The sequence below is a fragment of the Podarcis pityusensis genome, assembly GCF_964106645.2.
Source record: "Podarcis pityusensis genome assembly, chromosome: 13".
In the NCBI taxonomy this organism is placed as follows: Eukaryota; Metazoa; Chordata; class Lepidosauria; order Squamata; family Lacertidae; genus Podarcis; species Podarcis pityusensis.
Genome location: NC_138038.1, coordinates 34,387,003 through 34,407,359, shown reverse-complemented (window position 1 = coordinate 34,407,359; position 20,357 = coordinate 34,387,003). Strand labels below are relative to the sequence as shown.

The 20,357-nt window shown below is 45.0% G+C and overlaps 2 protein-coding genes across 4 annotated transcripts; one reads left to right on the top strand and one right to left on the bottom strand.

Moving 5' to 3' along the window:
* Positions 1-62: 62 nt before the first annotated feature.
* NUPR1 (nuclear protein 1, transcriptional regulator) lies at positions 63-2,449 on the bottom strand. The gene is made up of 3 exons (XM_080977984.1): positions 2,224-2,449; positions 1,026-1,177; positions 63-732 (listed from the first exon to the last, which is right to left on the bottom strand). Exons 1-2 carry the CDS (start codon positions 2,324-2,326, stop codon positions 1,035-1,037), a joined length of 246 nt encoding a protein of 81 aa, XP_080834110.1. The 5' UTR covers positions 2,327-2,449; the 3' UTR covers positions 63-732; positions 1,026-1,034.
* Positions 2,450-10,384: 7,935 nt separating this feature from the next.
* On the top strand, positions 10,385-17,092 carry SGF29 (SAGA complex associated factor 29). 3 transcript variants are annotated; one of them, XM_080977503.1, is made up of 11 exons: positions 10,411-10,517; positions 11,126-11,174; positions 11,646-11,724; positions 12,031-12,106; positions 12,292-12,364; positions 12,462-12,526; positions 12,960-13,089; positions 13,190-13,336; positions 14,793-14,828; positions 14,911-15,073; positions 16,227-17,092. In XM_080977503.1, the coding sequence occupies exons 3-11, from the start codon at positions 11,650-11,652 to the stop codon at positions 16,341-16,343; spliced, it is 882 nt and encodes a 293-aa protein (XP_080833629.1). In that variant the 5' UTR covers positions 10,411-10,517; positions 11,126-11,174; positions 11,646-11,649; the 3' UTR covers positions 16,344-17,092. The 3 variants fall into 3 exon arrangements, with proteins under 3 accessions (XP_080833628.1, XP_080833629.1, XP_080833630.1); XM_080977502.1 differs by lacking the exon at positions 11,126-11,174 and having other exon boundaries at positions 10,385-10,517; XM_080977504.1 differs by lacking the exons at positions 10,411-10,517; positions 11,126-11,174 and adding an exon at positions 10,700-10,813.
* Positions 17,093-20,357: the final 3,265 nt, after the last annotated feature.

Below are 20,357 nucleotides of genomic sequence, written 5' to 3'. Positions count from 1 at the left end.
TTAATTTCTGCCTTTTCCTCATGTTTCCTGGCCCGGCTCCATTCAAATGAGTGTCACAAGAAAACAGTCATGCATCTTTATTTAATCTAGAAAGTACATTGGTTTGGAGTATGCAATTTGAATATATTGCCTTCCCTTCTGCCCTTTCTGGTGCTCTGTGGATGCAGCTTTTCTATGAATTCATGCTATCCACAATGATTTTCCCAGTTTCACTACTTGTAGATCACTATCTACTACCCCAAAATTGGGAAAAGGGCAAAGACTTTTACATAGGCAATTAAATATCAGTAAGTAAACGGGTGAAGAGTTTCCACCCCCAGGCAAGATATTAAAATCTGTATATTGTTTATTTGATACATTTGTATATCAACTGTATATAACCCTTTGTAAATTTACCTTAGGGCAGTTTGCAATACAATTTTAAATACCCAAACCCAAATGGAAAGGCTTGGAAGGTTTTATTTTCTATTCTGAGCTTAAATATGCGTCCTTCCATTGGCCTTTATGAGGTGTGAGGGATGGCTGCTGCGGCCGTCTCTTCCTCAGTCTCATCCTCGATGGTTTTTGGGCTGGGCTGCGGTCATCTTGACCTTCTTCAGCATCACTCTCACTTGCTGCGAGCAGTAGACCTTGTTCCTCCTCAAAAGAAACCACCGTTGCATGGCGTTCAGCTATCTCCGTATCGACGTTGCCGTTGTGTCCAGAACCTGAGTATTGTGACCAGACTCAGAGCTATAGGGGGGAAAGTGAGGGAAAGATTTGTGAGCAATGCACACCACAACTTCCTGCGGCCAATGTGTGAGTATTAGCTTGACACCTGATCCACACCCAGTAGTGAAGTGAAGGGATTTTAAATATGCATTACCCTAAATTTGTCCCGCTCCCATTGTTTTTGATTATGTCTCTTGCCTTTAAAAAAGGGGCAGCCCCTTTATAGTGGATGTCTTGTTCATGTAAGTGGGTAGTGTCCTTTCATTGGCAGAAGGGCGGCCATTTTGTTGAGCAGCACAGAGGAGGCCTCTCACCTGCGTTTTTCATTTCTTGGATGCTGTCCCTTTCCGTTTTTGCTCCGTGCGTTGCAGCTTCAATACTATCTTACGTTCATGGCCCCCGGGATTTGGGCGGTTTGTATGATCCTCCGCCTCTTTCTTGGAACGACCTTTGCGGGAGGAGCCACCTGGCGGAACCAGACACAAGTTAATCGTATTCTGCATCACAGGCAGTTGGACTATAATTTCCCCAAACGGCTAATTATTTTGAGGGTGAGGGGTGGCCATGCACTAGCTTGCATCTGCTTCTCTAGTGTTGCTAGGGGTAGGGATTCTGCTGCTTTTAGCTAATGCTAATTTCACCACACAGACCTAGCCTAAGAAGCAGGTTTCTTCCAGAGAGGTGAGCTGCTGTGGCTTGTCCTTTGCATACACAGTTTTCCTGGATGATGAAGAAAAACAGCCTAGGGAGTTGTGACTTAAGCCCTTTTCCCCTGTGGTCATTTTTTTGCTACTCGAAATCATACCCTCTAGCTGCTTTTCCACCCATGGAGGAAAAGACTTGAACAGCTAGAGGTGATTCATGCAGTGACAGTAGATCTTTGCTAGTCATCTTGTGAATCAGGCACTACCAGAGTGATTCACATTTATGCATCGCTCTGTTTGTGAAGAGCATTCCAATGGTAACTTGGGGCTGTTTGTTTATAAGGAAAAACGCACCACATGACTGACCCACATCATCCAGGGATGCCTTCGCTTAGTACTGATTTGTTAACCCTTTGACATCCTTTTTCCTCCTCGCTGTAGGCAAGCCTAAAATGACTACAGTATAATGCTATTACAGACCAGTAACCTGTTTTAACCAACTTTATGGCAGCACACAGCTGGAGTGGTTAAAGATGCACAAAAACTTGGCTTGCAAGGCATGTATGTGGGTGAAGCTGGAATTCAAATATTAGGGTGGGGGATTTGTGAGAAGGGAATCGGGTGTTAGAATTTAATGCAGCAAACAGAGGTGCAATCTTTTGCACGGGATCACTCACAGCTTGCTGTTCAGCATTACGGTTTTACACTGCGCCTAGTTCCCTGCCATCCTTCTATATGTTTCTTCTTTATCTATGCCAGTGTTTTTCAAACGACCCAGAGCATAGTTTCTACTGCAACCCTAAGAATCCCTTCACAATATGGGATTTTCCCATCCTTGGGTTCTCCCCCATTTCTGCAGTGCACTTACTGCTGTATCTGTCCGTCAGGCTGTAGAAATCATACTGGTCAAAGTATTCCACCTCGAAAGGCGTTGGGTGTAGCTTCTCGACTTGGACGAAAGAAGTCGACATGCTGGGACCGATCTTTCGTTGACAGCGGAGAAACAGGAAGGAAGGAATGACAACAATCAGGAGTTCAAAGTGCTATCTGTCTTCTCTGTGAGCCTGTTTTTCTCTCTCAACGTGTTTGGGAGACAACATATATATATACACCCCCAACAACACCCACAATTGCATCATCCTCTTCCACCGCTTAAAGCTACAGGCAACAGATCTCAGAATCTGATGCAACTGGTAAAATATCTGATGCTGCCAATCCCCTTCACGTGACAATACAATCTCCTTTTCCGTATACTCAAGGACTTCCCACTCCCACCCCTCACCTGATCCTATAACCAAAACTTTCCGTCAAGAACATGCTGAATAACTTTATTTGCACAATAAATGTTGCCCAGAGGCTTATGTGAAATGTCCACTTTGTGTATATTTGAGAAGGTCTATGTGTTGATCATTAATGTCTATTGACCATTACTGTCTTTGACAGAAAGCTGAAATAATCAACATTATAACCACATTCCTTAGTTCAGGTGTAGAATCTACTGCTTACTTTTTATTAATCACGCACTCAAAATTACAGTGTGAACTACTTGTTAGATTAGTGGACTAGTAACTAGGACTATTACTTCCAGATAAGTTAGTCCTGTTAGTCCGTTGCAAGGGAGAATTTTTTTTTTTTTTTTTTTTTTTTTTTTTTTTGCAGCACCATCAAGACTAGTAGATTATGGCATAAACTTTCAACTCCATATCTGTCTATGAATGAATATGCCACAGATCTGCCACAGATCTGATGAAGTATGCATCACAAAAGCTTATGCCAAAATAATCTGTTTTTAAAGCCACAAGGTGTTTTTTTAATGTGGACTAGTAACATCTTTAAATTACCTTCTGGGCATACAGAGTTGTAGTGTTTATATCTTATTTCAGTGCAATCTTGCCTATGGAATGATGATTCTACGCTGTGTTATACTGGCTTACATATTGTAAAAGCCACTTTAAATTGTCCCACACAGTGCAGTGAGTGGTTTGTATAATACCTTGTAGCACCAAATAAGCAGTGTTTACCTCCATCACTGCACCTGAGAAAGTAGGTTTGTGATGCCAAGGAGCACAGGATTGTTCTTTAATGGGCTGAAGCTACAGGAGGGTAAATTTTGGTAGAATATTAGGAGAAGCTCATTGACAGTAAGCACCGTTTGAAAATGGAGCCCCCTGCCAAGAGCTCTCCTTCGGTGGAGATCTTCAGGCAGAGGATGGATAGGTGGACATCTTTTGTGGGTGCTCTAGCTTAGAATTTCCTGTGTGGAGCAAGGAGTGGGGTGGGCCAGAAGTCCTCATGCCCCCTCCAACTCTGTGATTGTGTTGGATAGCAATCGCCACCGGAAGTGGTCTAAAGTAGCTTTCAAATATATTCCAGTCCCTTATCCTATGCTGAGATACGTCTTCTTGCATTTCCGGCTTCGTTCTTTTGTGTCTCTCTTGTAGCTTCTGGCATCCACCTGCAAGCTGAGATTCCCCACATCTGCTGAACAGATAGACAGGGGATCCCTGTGTGCTGAGCATGGATGCCATAGACTGGCCATCTGTTGCAGAGGGCAGTCCTCTGTTGGAAGGAATCCTCTGTTTTATATGCAACGGCCAGGGATTGGGAGTCCCTGTGTGATTAAAGGACTTACAAATTTCTCTAGTGTCTGTTAAGGTGCTAATCTACACATGCTCTGAGAAATTATGCCTATAGAACCAAGAAATGCAATCCAATTTATCAGCTTTTTATCCCACTGTTCCTCAAAGGAGCTCAAGCTGACACACACTTCTCCTCCAGCTCCCCTGCATTTTATCCTCACAGCAACCCTTTGAGGTAGTTTAGGCTGAGGGTGCGTGACTGGACCAAGGTGGACTTCATTGCTGAGAGGGAATTTGAACCCAGGATCCTTGGTACTAGGCTAACCCTATGTACTGCGCCACACCAGTTTGTGGAATCATTTTGATCTGTTATTTATTTGCGCTGGTGTGCTGCCCTGCATTTTCTATCTGGTGTTGTGTCTCACGTTCCCCCTAGGCAGGGCCCTTTTGCTCTCTTTTTCTAAATGTGTGTATTTTTATCTGACTAAGTCCTTGTGGTTTGGATCCTGCCCAAGACACACAAGCAGATCAAGTCACAAGGAGAGGCTGAGTCAATGTTATTGTTATGCTCCAAGGTGACTCTATTGCTGTTCCTGTTTTTCCTTGAAGCAATTCTTTTTCCCCAAAACACCCATACCAAATCCCAGCTACTGCTCTTATGCTGTTAATTGGATCACAGTGGAAGCTAGAGTTGTTTTAAGAGTAAGAGATGAAGAGGCAAAGTGTCGTATGTGTGTGTGGTTCTGTGTTCAACAGAAATCTAGAGACGGGAGTCACATTAACCATTTTTGCCAAAACAGACGTAATGTGAGAGATCTGTGATGGTATTGCCTGAACTTATTTTTTTTTTAAATCCTTAAATTAGCCATGGGTGGGGGTGAAATTTTTAGCAGAGCAGTTGACCTGGAGGAGGAGATTTAACTGCTAACCCACACCTCTCACCCCATTTTATTGCTCTAAATCTAGGGCTGGACCTACCATTTAGGGGAGACCACCTCAAGCAACAGGGATGCGGGTGGTGCTGTGGTCTAAACCACAGAGCCTAGGGCTTGCCGATCAGAAGGTCGGCGGTTCGAATCCCCGTGACGGGGTGAGCTCCTGTTGTTCGGTCCTAGCTGCTACCCACCTAGCAGTTTCAAAGCACATCAAGTGCAAGTAGATACATAGGTACCGCTCCGGTGGGAAGGTAAACGGCATTTTTGTGCACTGCTCTGGTTTGCCAGAAGCGTCTTAGCCATGCTGGCCACATGACCCGGAAGCTGTCTGCGGACATACGCGGGCTCCCTCAGCCTATAGAGCAAGATGAGCGCGCAACCCGAGTCGTCCACGACTGGACCTAACAGTCAGGGGTACCTTTACCTTTTACCTCAAGCAACAGGTGTTGTGGTGGGAATTGGCCTTTCCTCAGCTTTGGTGGAGGATCATTTTCCATTTCTGTTAATGTACATTTCAGACTTTCCAAGGATCAAAAATCCCCACATTTAAAAAGGGAAAGGTCCACACCAACACTGGGATAGAGAGGCCTTCATGCAGATACCCCCCCATTAATGGGGACATAGGCAGGTGCAAATCCACATTTCGCTCTGGTGTGGACAAACCCTAAGAGTCAATGGGAGAGGAAAGGGAGGAGGTGTGCCATCTTGGCTTTGGCCTCCTCAGACAGTAAAATGCCTTGGGCCAGTCCTGTCTAAATCTCCACAGCTCAAATTGTTATTGCTCCTTGCTGCGGGGTGGAAGTGGAGAATGCTATCTTGATATCTTTTCCTGTTTGTTCCCCCGCCATGCCATGCCAGTCTTATTAACAGCTGAGAAGGCTAAACCCACCTCTCCAGCACTGCTGCCCCAATAAAAATGGAATATACCGGTACTCACCCAAGACTCTTTTAAAGCTGAATTTAAAAACTTGGTCGATCTGATTACTGGTATTGTTAGTTGCACACACAGTAGGAATTGTGTTATTTAGGGGCATGAAGAGAGATTTGTGGGAAGAATTGTTCTTAGAATACTTGAACCTGTCTGTGACAGAGAGCTGGATAAACTATATGTCCCCCTGATCCAGCCTATCAGAGGGAGGGGTGTTGAGTGTACTTTTGCCCAGCTAGTGTACTCACCCTGGTTTTCATACCATTGCATATTCATATCTGCATAGTGTATCTGAATATAGAATAAAATCCAGTGTGTGGGAGCCAGGGAAAGAAAAGATTTTGGCTCACATGCTTTGGATTTTACTCTCATAGGCTTTTTGCCAGACATTATACTTCTACGTGGGCATGCAGGGATGTTGGGAGAAAAGTCAAGTATGCACGCTCTCCCCCACTTACTGCAATGGGCTGGACCAGAAGAGAGGTATCCTTCAATCTGGTCTAAAGTATGTGGACTTTCTAGTTCATCGTCATCTCCTCAGGAGATGGTATGGAAAGAAAAAGGTTGGTCCAAATAACTCAAATACTGAGCAAGCCAACAAAACCACTGGGCTGTTTAGCAAGGAATTAGCTGGTGTGTCCTTTTCCCAGACCAGTGGCAAGCTCCACGAAGCAGTCTTTGACCAGAGAGTATTATGACATTTTGTAATATCTTATTTACTTACAAATGTACAAACAGAGGATGTACCTGGTGATGGAGCAACAATTTTGAAACCAGGATCACTTCTCCAAAATCAACAACATGCCATCACAACTCCCCAAAACTGCTTCTTGCCAGTCAACTGCAAAAACCAGCCTGCAGTCCTGTCCACACTTACCTGTGGACATAATTAATGAGACTTATTTCTAAAGTCACTGGATTCAATGGGACTTATTTCCAAGTACACATGCTTTAGATTTGTGCTTCCAGATAGACTGCACTCCAAAATATCCCTCTCTAACCTTTCACCCAAGTGGCTGGTGTTTATCCAATGAGCATCTTCCAAACCATCAATGCACTACAGAAGCCTAGAAAAAGAGTGGCCTCGCTTTGTAGCACCACAACAACATTAAGGGGATGATTGTGGCGGGCACAAGAAACAACACCCATCTCAGAATCAGCAGACTCAGCAGTATTTTTGAGAACAGAAGTGATTTGATTATGTTTCAGATAAACTGTGGCCTAATCAGAAAACATATATCGCCTTCCTTGATGCCACTACCATACCCACCACCCTCCCCTGGCTTGAGGGTTTTTTTCCATGGGAGCTCTGGTGTGGGTATTAACATTGAGAGTTCCAGTAAGCAGTCTGTATTTTAACCGCCCCCGTGCAAAATGACACAGCAATTGCTTCATTTTGTTTTCATTTCCCCTTTTCTTCTTCCTAGCAGTAACCGTTTATTTTTCTGTGGGTGGGAAGAGAGACTCCAGAAGCTGCAGGGAGGGACCAATGTTTGTGTGTGCCATAAAACCACATTTTTGGGACATGGCCACACATATTTTCACATGGTTGCACTTTTCAGTTTTCTTCATGAAGGTCTAGCCTGACAATGCCTGCAGTCAGCATAACTATGAATGCCACTGTGCTGACTGCATTGCAAGAGCGGCTCACCTGTGGCTCTCCATGACGTTGGACCGCCAGATCCTATTGATCCTAGCCAGCATGATCAATGGGCAGAGGCGATGGGAGTTGTAGTTCAGCAACGTCTGGAGGGCACCAGATTTCTATCCCTGCACTGAAGCTTCACATGGAATTTCGAGATTGTACCTATCATAGAATCATAGAATTGTGGAGTTGGAAGAATTTCAACTAAAGCATCCATGACAGATGACCATCCAGTCTCTGCTTAAAAGCCTCCAAAGAGGAGAGCCCACAACCTCCTGAGGGAGTCCATTCCACTGTCGAACAGCTCTTACTCTCATAAAGTTCTTCCTGTTTAGTCAGAATCTCCTTCCTTGAAACTTGAATACATCGTTCGAATCCTACTTTCTGGAGTAGGAAAAAACAAGCTTGCTTCATTTCCTTATGACAGCCCTTTAGATATTTGAAGATGGCAATTAGATCTCCTCTCAGACTCCTTTTTTCCAGGCTAAACATACCCAGCCCCCTCAACCGTTCCTCATAAAGCTTGGTTTCCAGACCCTTGATCATCTTGGTCATCCTTGTCTATACATATTCCAGATTGTCAAGATCCTTCTTAAATTGTGGCACCCAGAACTGGACACAGTACTCCAGGTGTGGTCTGACCAAGGTACAATAGAGCAGTACAGTGGTACCTCGAGTTACAAACACCTCAGGTTACAAACGCTTCAGTTTACAAACTCTGCTAACCTACCTCGAGTCGAGAACTTTGCCCCAGGATGAGAACGGAAATTGTGTGCCGGCAGCGCAGCGGCAGCAAGAGGCCCCATTAGCAAAAGCATACCTCTAGTTAAGAACAGTTTCAGGTTAAGAACGGACCTCCGGAACAAATTAAATTCATAACTAGAGGTACCACTGTACTCTTACTTCCCTTGATCGGGACACTATATTTCTGTTGATGCAGAATATCACTAGCTTTCTTTGGCGCTGCATCACACTGTTGACTCAGGTTACACATGTGGTCTGCTAAGACCCCTAGATCCTATTCACATGTAGTACTGGCAGGTCAGATGTCCCCCATCTTATATTTGTGCAGCTGGTATAAAATACCTCTTGAAATTTCATGACAATGTGGCCTCACTGTTTAATTTTTGCTGCAGCCCCTATAACAGTATCTGTACAAAACTGATAACAATGTACTCCACAATAAAAGCGTTGGTCTTCAAATGAAACTCTATGTTGTTTTTCCTGAAACAGCTTGTCCAAGGGCTACCTGTAGATATCACTAAAGCTAGGGGCATAGTTATCTTTTGAATCCCCTCCCCTGCAACAGACAGTCCTGCTTTGCCAGTGCTGTACAATCTTATCTAGGATCAGCAGTCCTGGTTCAGTTTGTTCTCATTTGCTAGAAGGAAGCAGAGGAATTATTAACTAGTCAGAAGACAACACCGGGATCTTTCAGGGGGGTATCCTTGGCTGTAGCTGCCCTAGCAGAGAAAATTTGATCGGTCCTCTTTTTCCATTAAACCTTTTTGGGTGCCATTCTTATGGTTTCTTGCCAAGATTTCCTTTTTCCTAAGACACTAGGCATTCTAGCTATGCATGCCCACCACATCTTCATAATTTGCTTGATTCAGATCAGGTATGGAAGTCTTTAAAACATTTCCCTACAATGTACTTCTTTCGCTTTTTATTTGATGGGCTATGCTTCCTTTTTATACTTGCTGCAGTTTAGTTTTCCTTTTGTTCTGATGATCGCATGTTGATTTCTTAATTGCTCACAGCTTTTGAGTTCATTTTTTAGGAGAAAGCGGGGTACAAGTGCTTAAAACAAACGAGATTCCCCCTCCAAAGAAACGCCTCACTTTTTGCATTTAGTTTCCACCGCAACCCCTTTTAAAGCAGATATCAGAAATCTTTAGATTCTGAGTAGTCTTGTCCATTTAGTTGGATTTGCTGCGACACTATCCTCTAAAATTCCTACGCAGCTTCATTCTGTTTTATTAATATTGCAATCCCGTACATACTTGACAGTAAGTCCGACTGATATCCAGTGGGGCTTACTTAGGAAGAAGCTTGCACAGGAGCAACAACTTCTCTGTTCCCAAAGAGAGCTTCTCCCCACCCGTCTTGAAAGAAAGAACAGCTTTACTGGCTCTGCTATGCGCATGCGCTGCACGACCCTCGAAAAGCAGGATTTAAACAGCCCCAGCCCCATCATGCTTTGCATTAAATGCAGACGGTAGAGTAGACCCGGAGGCTGACGCCCCATGGCAATTACTACAACTCCCAGGAGACCCTGGTGCAGAAGGTTTCTCGTTGGCCGCAGCCCTCGTTCAAGAGAATAGGCAGAGGTTGATTTTCAAAGAGCTGCAGCAGCAAATTACAAAAAGAATCACTATCGACAGTGCTGTGGGCGTGGGGGGGGGAATAATCACATGTAAGGGCAAAATGTGATACAAGATAAAAGGTGAAGTTTGCAGAAAGGGAAGGTTGGCAGATATATATATATATATATATATACACACACACACACACACACATTTTTATTAAATTTTCTGTTTTACAATTTAGAATACTCATTTAAACATCCTTAAAATATCAATGACTTCCCTTCTTCTCTTTCCATGGTTCATTTTGCATATCATATATCTCTGCATATTTTACAAAAACTAAACCATTTAGTATTCCATTATTACATCCATCAAAAGGGAAGAGTGGCAGTTTGAAAGGGCAGTTCACTTCTCGCCATCGGAAGATTAGTGGGCTAACTCAGAGAAAGTTTAATCCCGCATAAGCAGGACAGTCAGCAGCAGCTCGCTGAAGCGAAATGAGCCGTGGCAGATAAAATAGGCAATATCCCCGTTCCCTCTTTTTTGATGGAACCCATATGGAAATCACACGCGAACTTCCACTTAGTGCCACAGTAATGACGGACGCACTCAAGAAACGTCACTGAAGCTATTCCCTGCCATTGGCAACGGGGCAAGGCTTGCCGGGGTTTCGCATCCGGGAACTCGAGCAGGCAGTTCCCATTATGCCAGCAACAGTATGCGGGGATGTGCGGTAGAGCTTTCCTCGACGCGCAAACAGCAGAACGTATGTATGGCTTGACGCGTGTTCAGGATATGTTTAGTGCGTGTACCCGGGGCACGTGTGCACGCCGCTTATTCAGGCGCGCCTGCAGCAAATGTGATTCAAGGCTACAGTAAGATCGCGCACTGTCAGGCCGCATGGCCTGTTGGGATTTTGGCCTCTGTTCAGTGGTGCCCGGCCGTGGTGCATGCTGGGAGTGTGGTTCTAAGCGGGATTGTTATCTTTAACTCTGGTGCAGCGTGAGCGTCTGAAGCCTAAATAAACGAAGAACCAAAAGAAGCCCATTGAGGGATGTGATAGTAAATGGCCAATTAGTCTCAGACTTAACAAATGATTTATGCTGTTTCTTCAAAGCAACAGATTACTGCCAGCAAGGATACAAATAGTATTGAAAATGGGATTGTGTATGACAGTCCACCAAAATCATCATGAATGAAGGACAGTTGGAGGGGCTCTGGGTTAACATGGAATAATTCCCAGCACATTATTCTGCATTTTACTGCAGAATGGAATCCCTTCATCAATAAATGTGTTTAGGGGGGAAATCCTATTTTTTTTATCACACTGCTTTGCATAATTGCATGTATTAAGAGTTATCATTATCTTGATAGGTGCTGTTCATTGAGGTCACCCCAAGCACATTTGTTCTGCATCCTATGTGTAAGTCCCTCCCAACTCTACAGTTCTATGGTTCTAAGGATTAACCTCTTCTGCAATCCTGAAAAAACAGGTCCACATTTGTGACAGTAAACAAGCCCTCAATCCCATTCACCCCTCCTCTATTAGCTTTGCGGTATGTTGAAAAGCAGAATTTCCACAGAATGTAATACAGTGGTACCTCGGGTTACATACGCTTCAGGTTACAGACTCCGCTAACCCAGAAATAGTGCTTCAGGTTAAGAACTTTGCTTCAGGATGAGAACAGAAATCGTGCTCCGGCGGCACGGCAGCAGCAGGAGGCCCCATTAGCTAAAGTGGTGCTTCAGGTTAAGAACAGTTTCAGGTTAAGTACGGACCTCCGGAATGAATTAAGTACTTAACTGAGGTACCACTGTAGTACAGTCAAGATAAAGCACAACATAGGAAATCAATTTTTGAGTTAAATTTTCTTTTCTTTTTTATCCCTTTCAGTAACATGGCTCTGGTATCAGCCGATTCCCGCATCGCTGAGCTCCTGGGGGAGTTGCACCAGCTTATCAAACAGACACAGGTAACATGGTAGCTTTCCTGGAATCTGAAGCGATAGGAAGTGAGTTGGGTCAGATAAAGAGAGCCTTCTTTGCTTGTGGATGTCCAGCACAGGAGAAGAAAGGGCCTCTCCAGCAGTTTCTTGGGATGGAAGGAACATGGTAATTTGTGGCTGCCATTTTGTTTTGATGCTGTGTGAAGCATCTGTATCCTGAGGGAGGGACAGAATATTGGTTTTTGTGCAGCAGCTTGGGTGAATATGGTCTGTGTATTAAAGTAGATACTCTGTATAGCTGGTAAAGTAACCCATAAGCTCTTTCCTTCCTAGGAGGAACGTTCGAGAAGTGAACACAACCTAGTCAACATCCAGAAAACGCACGAGAGAATGCAGACAGAAAACAAGAGTGAGTTGCAACTCCACTCCACTTTAAAACATCTGCTTTATACTCTCCAAGACCTCAGTTCTTTCCTGGTTTTTCTATTTTAGATACCACTAGACCAAAGGGCTACGGGTGAGGGAAGAATTGTGGGAGATTGAAACCTTGGCCTCCTGTTTAATGTCTCATCTCCCTGTCTGTCTCCCGCTCAGTTTCTCCATATTATCGGACCAAATTACGTGGCCTCTACACAACAGCCAAGGCTGATGCAGAAGCAGAATGCAAGTGAGTGCATCTTAGTATTATGTTCCAGTGGGGATACTTTGACTCCCTTAAGAAATTCCCATTGACTCTTACTTGGGGTTTCTGCCTCCTTTTCTAGCATCCTGCGCAAGGACTTGGACAAGATTGCAGAAATTAAGTCTCTTCTGGAAGAACGCCGCATAGGTGAGTGCTGCAAGGTCCCAAGAAGGCAAGATCAGTTGTGTTGGGTGAATCGCTTTAGAGCTCTGGAGCAAACAGCTTCAAACCATCCCAGCATAAGCTAACAACATTTTAACTAGCCAAGGGTGCAGGAGAAATAGAGGGCCGGCGGTGTATGGCTTTCCAAGCTATTCCGTGGGCAATCTTTGGGTGAGTTTGATTTCCCTGAGCGATGGTGTGGTTGAAATAAGTCAGCTGAGAGTCCTCCTCTCCTCTCCACTCCAGGAAGGAAATGGGGAATCAGGGGTGAAAACAAAAGCATCTTGTCAGCCATTGTGAGAAAAAGATGCTGGAGTAGATGGACCATTGGCCGGATCCATCAGACTCTTCTTATGTTCTCAAGAGCTTCCTGGACACTAACCAAGCCCTCCTTGTCATTTCCCTCTCCTCGTAACAGCTGCCAAGATTGCTGGCCTCTACAACGACTCGGAGCCGCCACGCAAAACCATGCGCCGCGGTGTGCTGATGACGCTCCTTCAGCAGTCGGCCATGACGCTTCCCTTGTGGATTGGGAAACCTGGAGAGAAGTGATTATTCAGGGGGCGCATGGCGGGTGCTGGGGACCTCTCCTGTTCGTTTATGCTTCAGGCCTGCTTACAGCAGCTTCTCTGTCCCTCTCCACTACAGACCTCCCCCTCTCTGTGGTGCCATCCCTGCCTCTAGCGACTACGTGGCCAAGCCAGGCGACAAAGTGGCTGCTCGTGTCAAGACGGTCGACGGAGACGAGCAGTGGATCTTGGCTGAGGCCGTGAGCTACAACCACGCCACCAACAAGTGAGTGTGTCTGGTAGATCTGGGGCTACAGGACTGCGCTAGAAGGCAGTCTGGGGTTCCACTTCCTTCAGTCACAGGTAGCATTCGGCTTGGGGAGCCCTGTGTTTGGACAGGCATCCGGGACCAGGAATGGGTGTTTCAGTCACCAGAAGTTGGATTTTGAAGTCTGTGGATGCTTGGCCTTCCCTGTCTAAAGCCCTCAGGGAGAAATGTATTGTCAGAAAGGATTCTTCAAGAGGTCTGGTGGTGGTTTTGGCATGTCTGTGTGCCAATGACTGAGCCCAAATTGATGTATGAATGAATGCAATGGTCACCTGGAGCCTGTTCTCTAGGAGGTGCTGAAAAGTGAGCAGCTACATCTTCAGAGAAATTGGCTTCGTGGTGGCCTCATGCAGGCATGGGGAACCTTTGGCCCTCCAGCTGTTTCTGAGCTGCAACTCCCATCAGCACCAGCAAACAAGACCAGTGGCTGGAATTGATGGGAGTTGTATTTCAACATCTGGAGAGCCAAGTGGGAGAGGAACATTGCGGAAAAGCCTGGTTGGTTCCTGCTGTCCTTTTTGGAGGTCAGCGCTGGGTTTTTGTTTTCTCTGGTGCCTTCTTTGACACAGAAGTAAAAGTTCTGTAATGAGCAGCTCTGAAGTAGGGCAAGTTAATTTGCATTCCCAGAATTGTCTTCATCAAATGGTCCTCTTGGAAGTCCTGAGCTGAGGTTCTGGCCTGTGTTTTGCTGGGTGACCCAGTTTCTCCTGGCTCACCCTGGCTTTGGACATGCCGTCTTCTGGCTTCATAGCCCAGAGCCTCATTTTCAGAAGCTTTGAGCTATTGTGCATCAAATGTCCACAGCCTCTTCTTAGACAATGCCAGGCCATGCTGCAGGCCAGGCCTACTTCAGGAAAGGTCCTCTACCATCTTGGTGGAAATTGCTTGTTAGTTTTGTTGTTTGAAGTATAAAGATTGGCACACCTGTTACTATTATATTTATTAATTTTGATTTATTGGCAGCCTTTCACCCTAGGGTCCCGGGGTGGGCCACAGTAATTTAAAACACAACATCAAAAATGGTTTAAAATAAATCACAAACACAACAATCAAGTGGGTCCTAAAATATACATCTCAGTAGAGGTATGTCCTGACAAGTTGCTGTGGCCATTCCCCCCCCCCCTTATTGCCTCTTTGGTTGTGATAATGACTTTCTAACAGAGAAGATTCTGACTTCAGCAGCTAAATGATATAAAATAAATTATCTAGGCATTCTACCTAGGTGACACATACCACAAAACCTGTGTTGCGTTTGTTTTAGGTGCAGAAACGTTTCCTAAAGCAGATGGATCCTAACTTTCCCATGCACACCACTTGGTGTCCATGGGAAAGTTGGAATCCACCTTCCTTTTTCTTGTACAGCCTTATGGTTTTGCTTACATTGAATTCTCACCTGCTGTGTTCTCTTCCCCAGGTATGAGGTGGATGACATTGACGAAGAAGGGAAAGAGTAAGTGAAGAAGAGACTCTTGAAGGGGATGAGGGGATGTCAGATTTGCCCCCTCCCCTTAATCTCTGCTTCTTCTCTCCAGGCGCCACACCTTGAGCCGCCGCCGCATCATCCCCTTGCCCCAGTGGAAGGCCAACCCTGAAACAGACCCTGAGGCCTTGTTCCAGAAAGATCAGCTGGTCCTGGCCTTGTACCCACAAACTACCTGTTTCTATCGAGCACTTATCCACACTCCTCCACAGCGGGTAAGGAAGAGGCCACCGGACAGGGCAGCTGAGACTCCGACTCTTCCTCTCCCATTGGTCTTGCACTGTCTCCTACAGGCCACCATAAAAACCGCCTTGCCCGAACGAGACCAAAAAGTCCATTTAGCCTGGCATTCTGCTTCTGACAGAATCCTGCCAGATACCTCTGAAAAACCCCAGTTTGTCCCTTGATAGCCATCTCCAGCGGTTTGTTGTCAACATCTGGCTCTGAACATAAAAGTTTCGCTTCTTCTTGCTCTGACTAATAGCCACGGAGGCCTACTGCCCATGAATTTTGTCTAAACTATTTTGGAAGCCATCTAACCTGCTTCCCACATATAAAGCTGCCTTATATGGCGTCAGTTCATTGGTCCATCTAAGCCACCCTTTCTCAACCCGTAGGTCCCCAGATGTTGTTGAACTACAACTCCCATCACCCATAGCTAGCAAGGCCAGAGCTCAGGGATGATGGGAGTTGTAGTCCAACTACATCTGGGGACCCACAGGTTGAGAACCGCTAAGCCGAGCAACGCCTGCCCTGGCTGACGGCCACTTTCTGCCAGAGGTCTTTCCATTCTCCTGCTATCCATGCATTTGAAATGGATCTACTGGGAGACTGAGCTTGGCTTCTTCATGCAAACCGTGAGCACTGCTGCAGCTATAATGGTCTCGTTTGGATGCGGGGCTAAACTATGGTTTGGCATTGTGTCCTAACCTTGTTACACTGTGGTTAGTCTTACTGAAACGAGCCCTCTTCAAACCACGGTTGATTCCCACAGCCATTGCAGGAGAAAAAAGGGGAGTTTGTTCGTGAAACGCTGAACTGGAGTTCTAGTTGCATCCAAATGAAGCGAACGCATGTGTTGCTGTCATCTAGCACTTCCCCAATGTGGGTCTTTATCCTGTGTCCCCCCCTGCTTCCCACCCTGGGTCTTTGTGCCTGTGATTCTGTGAATTGCAAGTGTTGGAAGGTAGCAGGGGTCTGGGGCAGGGACAGCCTGCTTTGACCAAGTCATCCTACAAAGTAGTTGATTAACATTGCTCTTAGGGTGAATTTCCTCTGGGGTTATCTGTTGAGGTCATGGGACCTAGGCCTTTCCCCTCTGTGAGATAATGCATAACTTTCTCCTCTGCCCCTCTCTCTCTCTCTCAGCCGCAGGACGATTACTCTGTGCTGTTTGAAGACACCAGCTATGCAGACGGCTACTCTCCACCCCTCAATGTAGCTCAGCGCTATGTAGTGGCTTGCAAAGAAACCAAGAAGAAGTGACAGCACCCTCTAGTGGATGCTGGTGGCGTGGCGAGGAACCAGATCTCTCAAATGGACTGTTACAATTGCAGAGTTAATAAAACAGAAACTGATAGGTGCAGGAGACAGGTTTTTTAATCCAGAGTAATATAGATCCCATGTCCCCTAACCACAACAGCACACTGCAAAGCGATAGAAATGTTTTACATGAATTCTGTACTTGTGGGAATTAAGGCAGAGCTTTTGACTTGTGGGCAAGCTTGGGCTTCAGACCAAATGGATTCAAGGCATTGGATATTGAGCAGCCATTAAATCTCATTTGGTGGTCTTGGGCAACTGAGCATCTCAGCCTGGCCTATAATAATTTTTATAATTATAATTATAATTTTATTATTTATACCCCACCCAACTGGCTGGGTTTCCCCAGCCACTCTGGGCGGCTATCTGGGTGTTGGGAAACACAAAAAGAGAGGGTGAGGAAAGAGCCATGTGTGCTGCCCCAAATAAAAATGGCATTCACAAAATGGTGGTCTTGCAAGCCCAACAACATCAGTGTGGCTGGCTCTGGATTCAGAGTTTAGAATTGTGAGGGTTTTCTCTTCACAGGGAATGGGATTTTAACATTTGCAGGCCTGGTGTCTTTACCAGCTTAAAATGCACGTTTCCAGCTTAAAATGCACCTAAGTCATTCTTGATTTGGATCAAAACTGGTTTGGTGGGAAGTTCATCAAAATTTAGCAATTAATAAAGAACAGCAGGATATTTGTGAACTGTGGTTGACGTCCTGTGTAGATGATTTCCAGACCAGCGGTGGGGGTTCACAGGATACAGACTGAGTCTCTCTCTGAGGCCCCACCCCTCTCCATCACCCGATTCCTTTCAGCCATAAAAGGCCCTTGTTCATCTCATTTTTGGCCTCTCTCCTATGTGGCTGTGAACTTTACCAGTCAGTTTTAAGCTTGTTAAAAATTCATTTAATCTTTACAGGGTTTGCAGATTAACACTGTTAAACAGATCTGCCCAGCCACTGATAAAAACGCTGCCAAGACTTGAGCAGGGTTTGATACCTTTGCCTCAAGTTTGGTTCTTTGGCATTTTGTCGAATAAACAAGGTATTGTTACGAGTTTGTGCGTGCTGGACCTCTTTGATCCCTGGAATTAGGCAAGTGTTAAAAACTAATCCAGCCAGACTAGTCTGCAAAGGAAGGGGCTGTGGGAGATGCAATTGGGTGGAGCCCCTCCCTCAACTTGTGAGAAGGAATAAAAGTCAGAGTTGAGAGTTAGGAGTTATGTGAGCCAGAAGTTGTATGCAAAAGCGACATCCTGGAACAGCAGAGAGCACCGTCCAAGATCTCTGCTTGAATCCAATGCTATGGCAATAGGAGAAACAAGGCCCTTTTGGGATGTTGATGCTTTGAACCCCTCCATTGTAGGCTCAGGCTGTATATGTGTGTAAATAAGTCATATAACACAAAGACACCACAGTCTTCCCTGAGCCTGATTTCAAAAGGAAACACGAACCCGGGGTAAGTGCCTAGAATCTTGCACCACTCAGAGACTGGGGTGGCACAAACACACTTCTGGGCTGAAGTACTTTCAAGATCCCACCACCTCCCCAGTGACCATGAGGTGATCTTCTAGGCTCCACCCCTCCTCAAGTAAAAAACTCAGAAGCTCCCACCCCACTGATCAAGCACTTTTAAAAATCGTGTTGGCCAATCCATTTGCTGGCGAAGGCCTCTGGCTATCTAGATTCTGGATTTTTCTCTGTTCTGCTGCTGGATGATTCAAGCTTTTAGAGAGAGCCTGTCATACCCAAAGATGTGTATGTATGACAATTCCAGAAGATAGCGGTGCAAATCCTATGTTTGCTAGTTGGGTCAGCATTTGAGAAATGTAAATGCTTTCTTTTTAAAAATAAAAAAGGAAAGGAAAGCAGCTTTCTTGCCCTTAAGGCTTAAAACGTATTGTGCACAGCTTCACTCTTCAAGCAGTGCAAGATTCCAGACCAACCCTCTCCTCTCAACAAGGTTCTTCCAGGTGGTTGAAAAATCTTTCATGAGAAATTTCGGATCAGCTCGATTTTGCAACATCAAATTGTTTTCGAAATTGCACACAGCCTTGGGCAGGCCTGCCAAACCAAAGCCAGCCCAGGGGAGGTTATGTTGCTATTGTCTCCCTTTGGGTTCTTGAACTGATGTGTGTGTGTTGAGATAAAAAAATAAATTGTCCAGTAGCACCTTAGAGACCAACTAAGTTTGTTCTGGGTTGTGTGTGTGTATCTCACCCTCACCTTGATTTTCTGCCAGGATCTGCCTCAGTGTGTCAACACATAACGGGAGCCAAGAAAAGACAGCAGGCAAGAAACGCAAACAACCGCACCCCAAACTGCGAGCAGCTCTGCAGCAGGAAAGGGACAGAATAGGCTTGTGGAACCATCTTGTCTCTAGGGTGGCTGAGGGTCAGAGAACTCAGGATAGGGGAAGAAATTCACATTATCAGTTCACATTATGGGATGAATCCACCTTATTTTCCCTTTCCAAGGCAGCTGTCCTTCACACTTCTTTGAATTTTAGTGTGCAGTTCTCCAGCCAAGTCATGTGTACAAAAATGTACATATGTCAGAATAACACAAAAATCCATTTTATCTGGGAAAGTAGAAATATTGGGGGAAATACATGTTGCAAAAATATTGGGCAAAATTATGTTCAAAGAGGTGAAATTCACACTAAAATACCATACTGATTAATCTTCCTTTTTTAAAATTGCAAGCTAATCTGGAGGACCGAATTTAAGAATGAGAAACTGAGCGGAGCTGAAATTGAGGGGTTTGCCCATCCCTATAGAGGATGCCCTTCCCCCTTCTTGAAGAGTTGTCTGGTCCAAGTTGGATTCAAAAGATAAATAACCTTCAGAAGGGAAAGCAGGGCAGCATCAGAAGCCTTGAAGTGTCCCATCAACATTTAGCACCTGAAGAGTAAACAAAGGAGGCCCATAGCAGGTCACCTGGTCAAAAGCCACTTCCAAGCTGTTGCCATTTTTCAGGTCGGCTTCAACTGCAGATTGGTAAATTCAGGCTGTGCAATTGGATTTGGCCCTCTTATGTAACAACCTCCCTCAGTAAACAAATTTAGAAACTCAAGAGCAAAGTCAGCAAAGTGACAGGAAACTGCACTGGATAACAATTGCCTGACGAAATGTCCTATTAATTTCCCTGCCAACAAGTCAAAACCAATGCTCAATACTCTTTATAACCACCCTGCAAATTTGTGCAAAATAATTAGGACGGATACTCAACAGGTCGCTTGGAAACGGCCACAGTGTGGTGGTGAGATGTGTTTCGTTTATATCTAAAATTACAGTGGTACCTCCGTTTACAAACTTAATCCTTTCTGGAAGTCCATTCTTAAACCGAAACTGTTCTTAAATCGAGGAGCTCTTTCCCTAATGAGGCCTCCTGCCGCCGGTTCCCTTCCACCGTTCGACTTCCATTCTTAGACCGAGGTAAAGTTCGCAAACCGGGACACTACTTCCGGTTTTGTGGAGTTCGTAAACCGAATCGTTCGTAAACAGGACTGTTATTAAACTGAGGTACCACTGTATCCTCCTTAAGATTGCATCAATGCCTATAAATTAGCATGTGCAAATTTTTCCCATGCCTGTGTCCTCTCTTGAAATGATGTGTTCCCTCTTTTCTGTCAATTCATAAGCAGCCACCTATTTGTTGCTCAGTTCCAATCATGGACTGTTTTGCTGAAAGGAGGTGGCTGACAGCCAGACTGAAGCGGAAATTGAGGCTTCCCGTTGGAACAATCTTTCTGAGACGTCTCCATTTATTCAAAACTTTTTTTAAAAAATGTCTTTTCTGGGCCTGTTTTCATGCTTCTGATATGTTTGATTGCTGTCCTGAGAAATACATTGCAGTGTTTTTTGTTAGTTTTAATTATTTGGATTGCAATCCTATAGTCAGCAACTTGGCATTAAGTTCCCACTGAACTCAATGGGATTTAAAACTTCTGAACAGAAGCAAAAGGT

Bases quoted from the DNA above. Each gene is read 5' to 3' on its own strand.
- NUPR1 (XM_080977984.1), bottom strand. From the start codon at position 2,326: ATGTCGACTTCTTTCGTCCAAGTCGAGAAGCTACACCCAACGCCTTTC. The intron at 1,178-2,223 runs GTAAGTGCACTG...TGGTTCCGCCAG, and splicing joins CCTGACGGACAGATACAGCA to GTGGCTCCTCCCGCAAAGGT.
- SGF29 (XM_080977502.1), top strand. From the start codon at position 11,650: ATGGCTCTGGTATCAGCCGATTCCCGCATCGCTGAGCTCCTGGGGGAG. The intron at 13,090-13,189 runs GTGATTATTCAG...TCTCCACTACAG, and splicing joins ATTGGGAAACCTGGAGAGAA to ACCTCCCCCTCTCTGTGGTG. The intron at 15,074-16,226 runs GTAAGGAAGAGG...TCTCTCTCTCAG, and splicing joins TCCACACTCCTCCACAGCGG to CCGCAGGACGATTACTCTGT.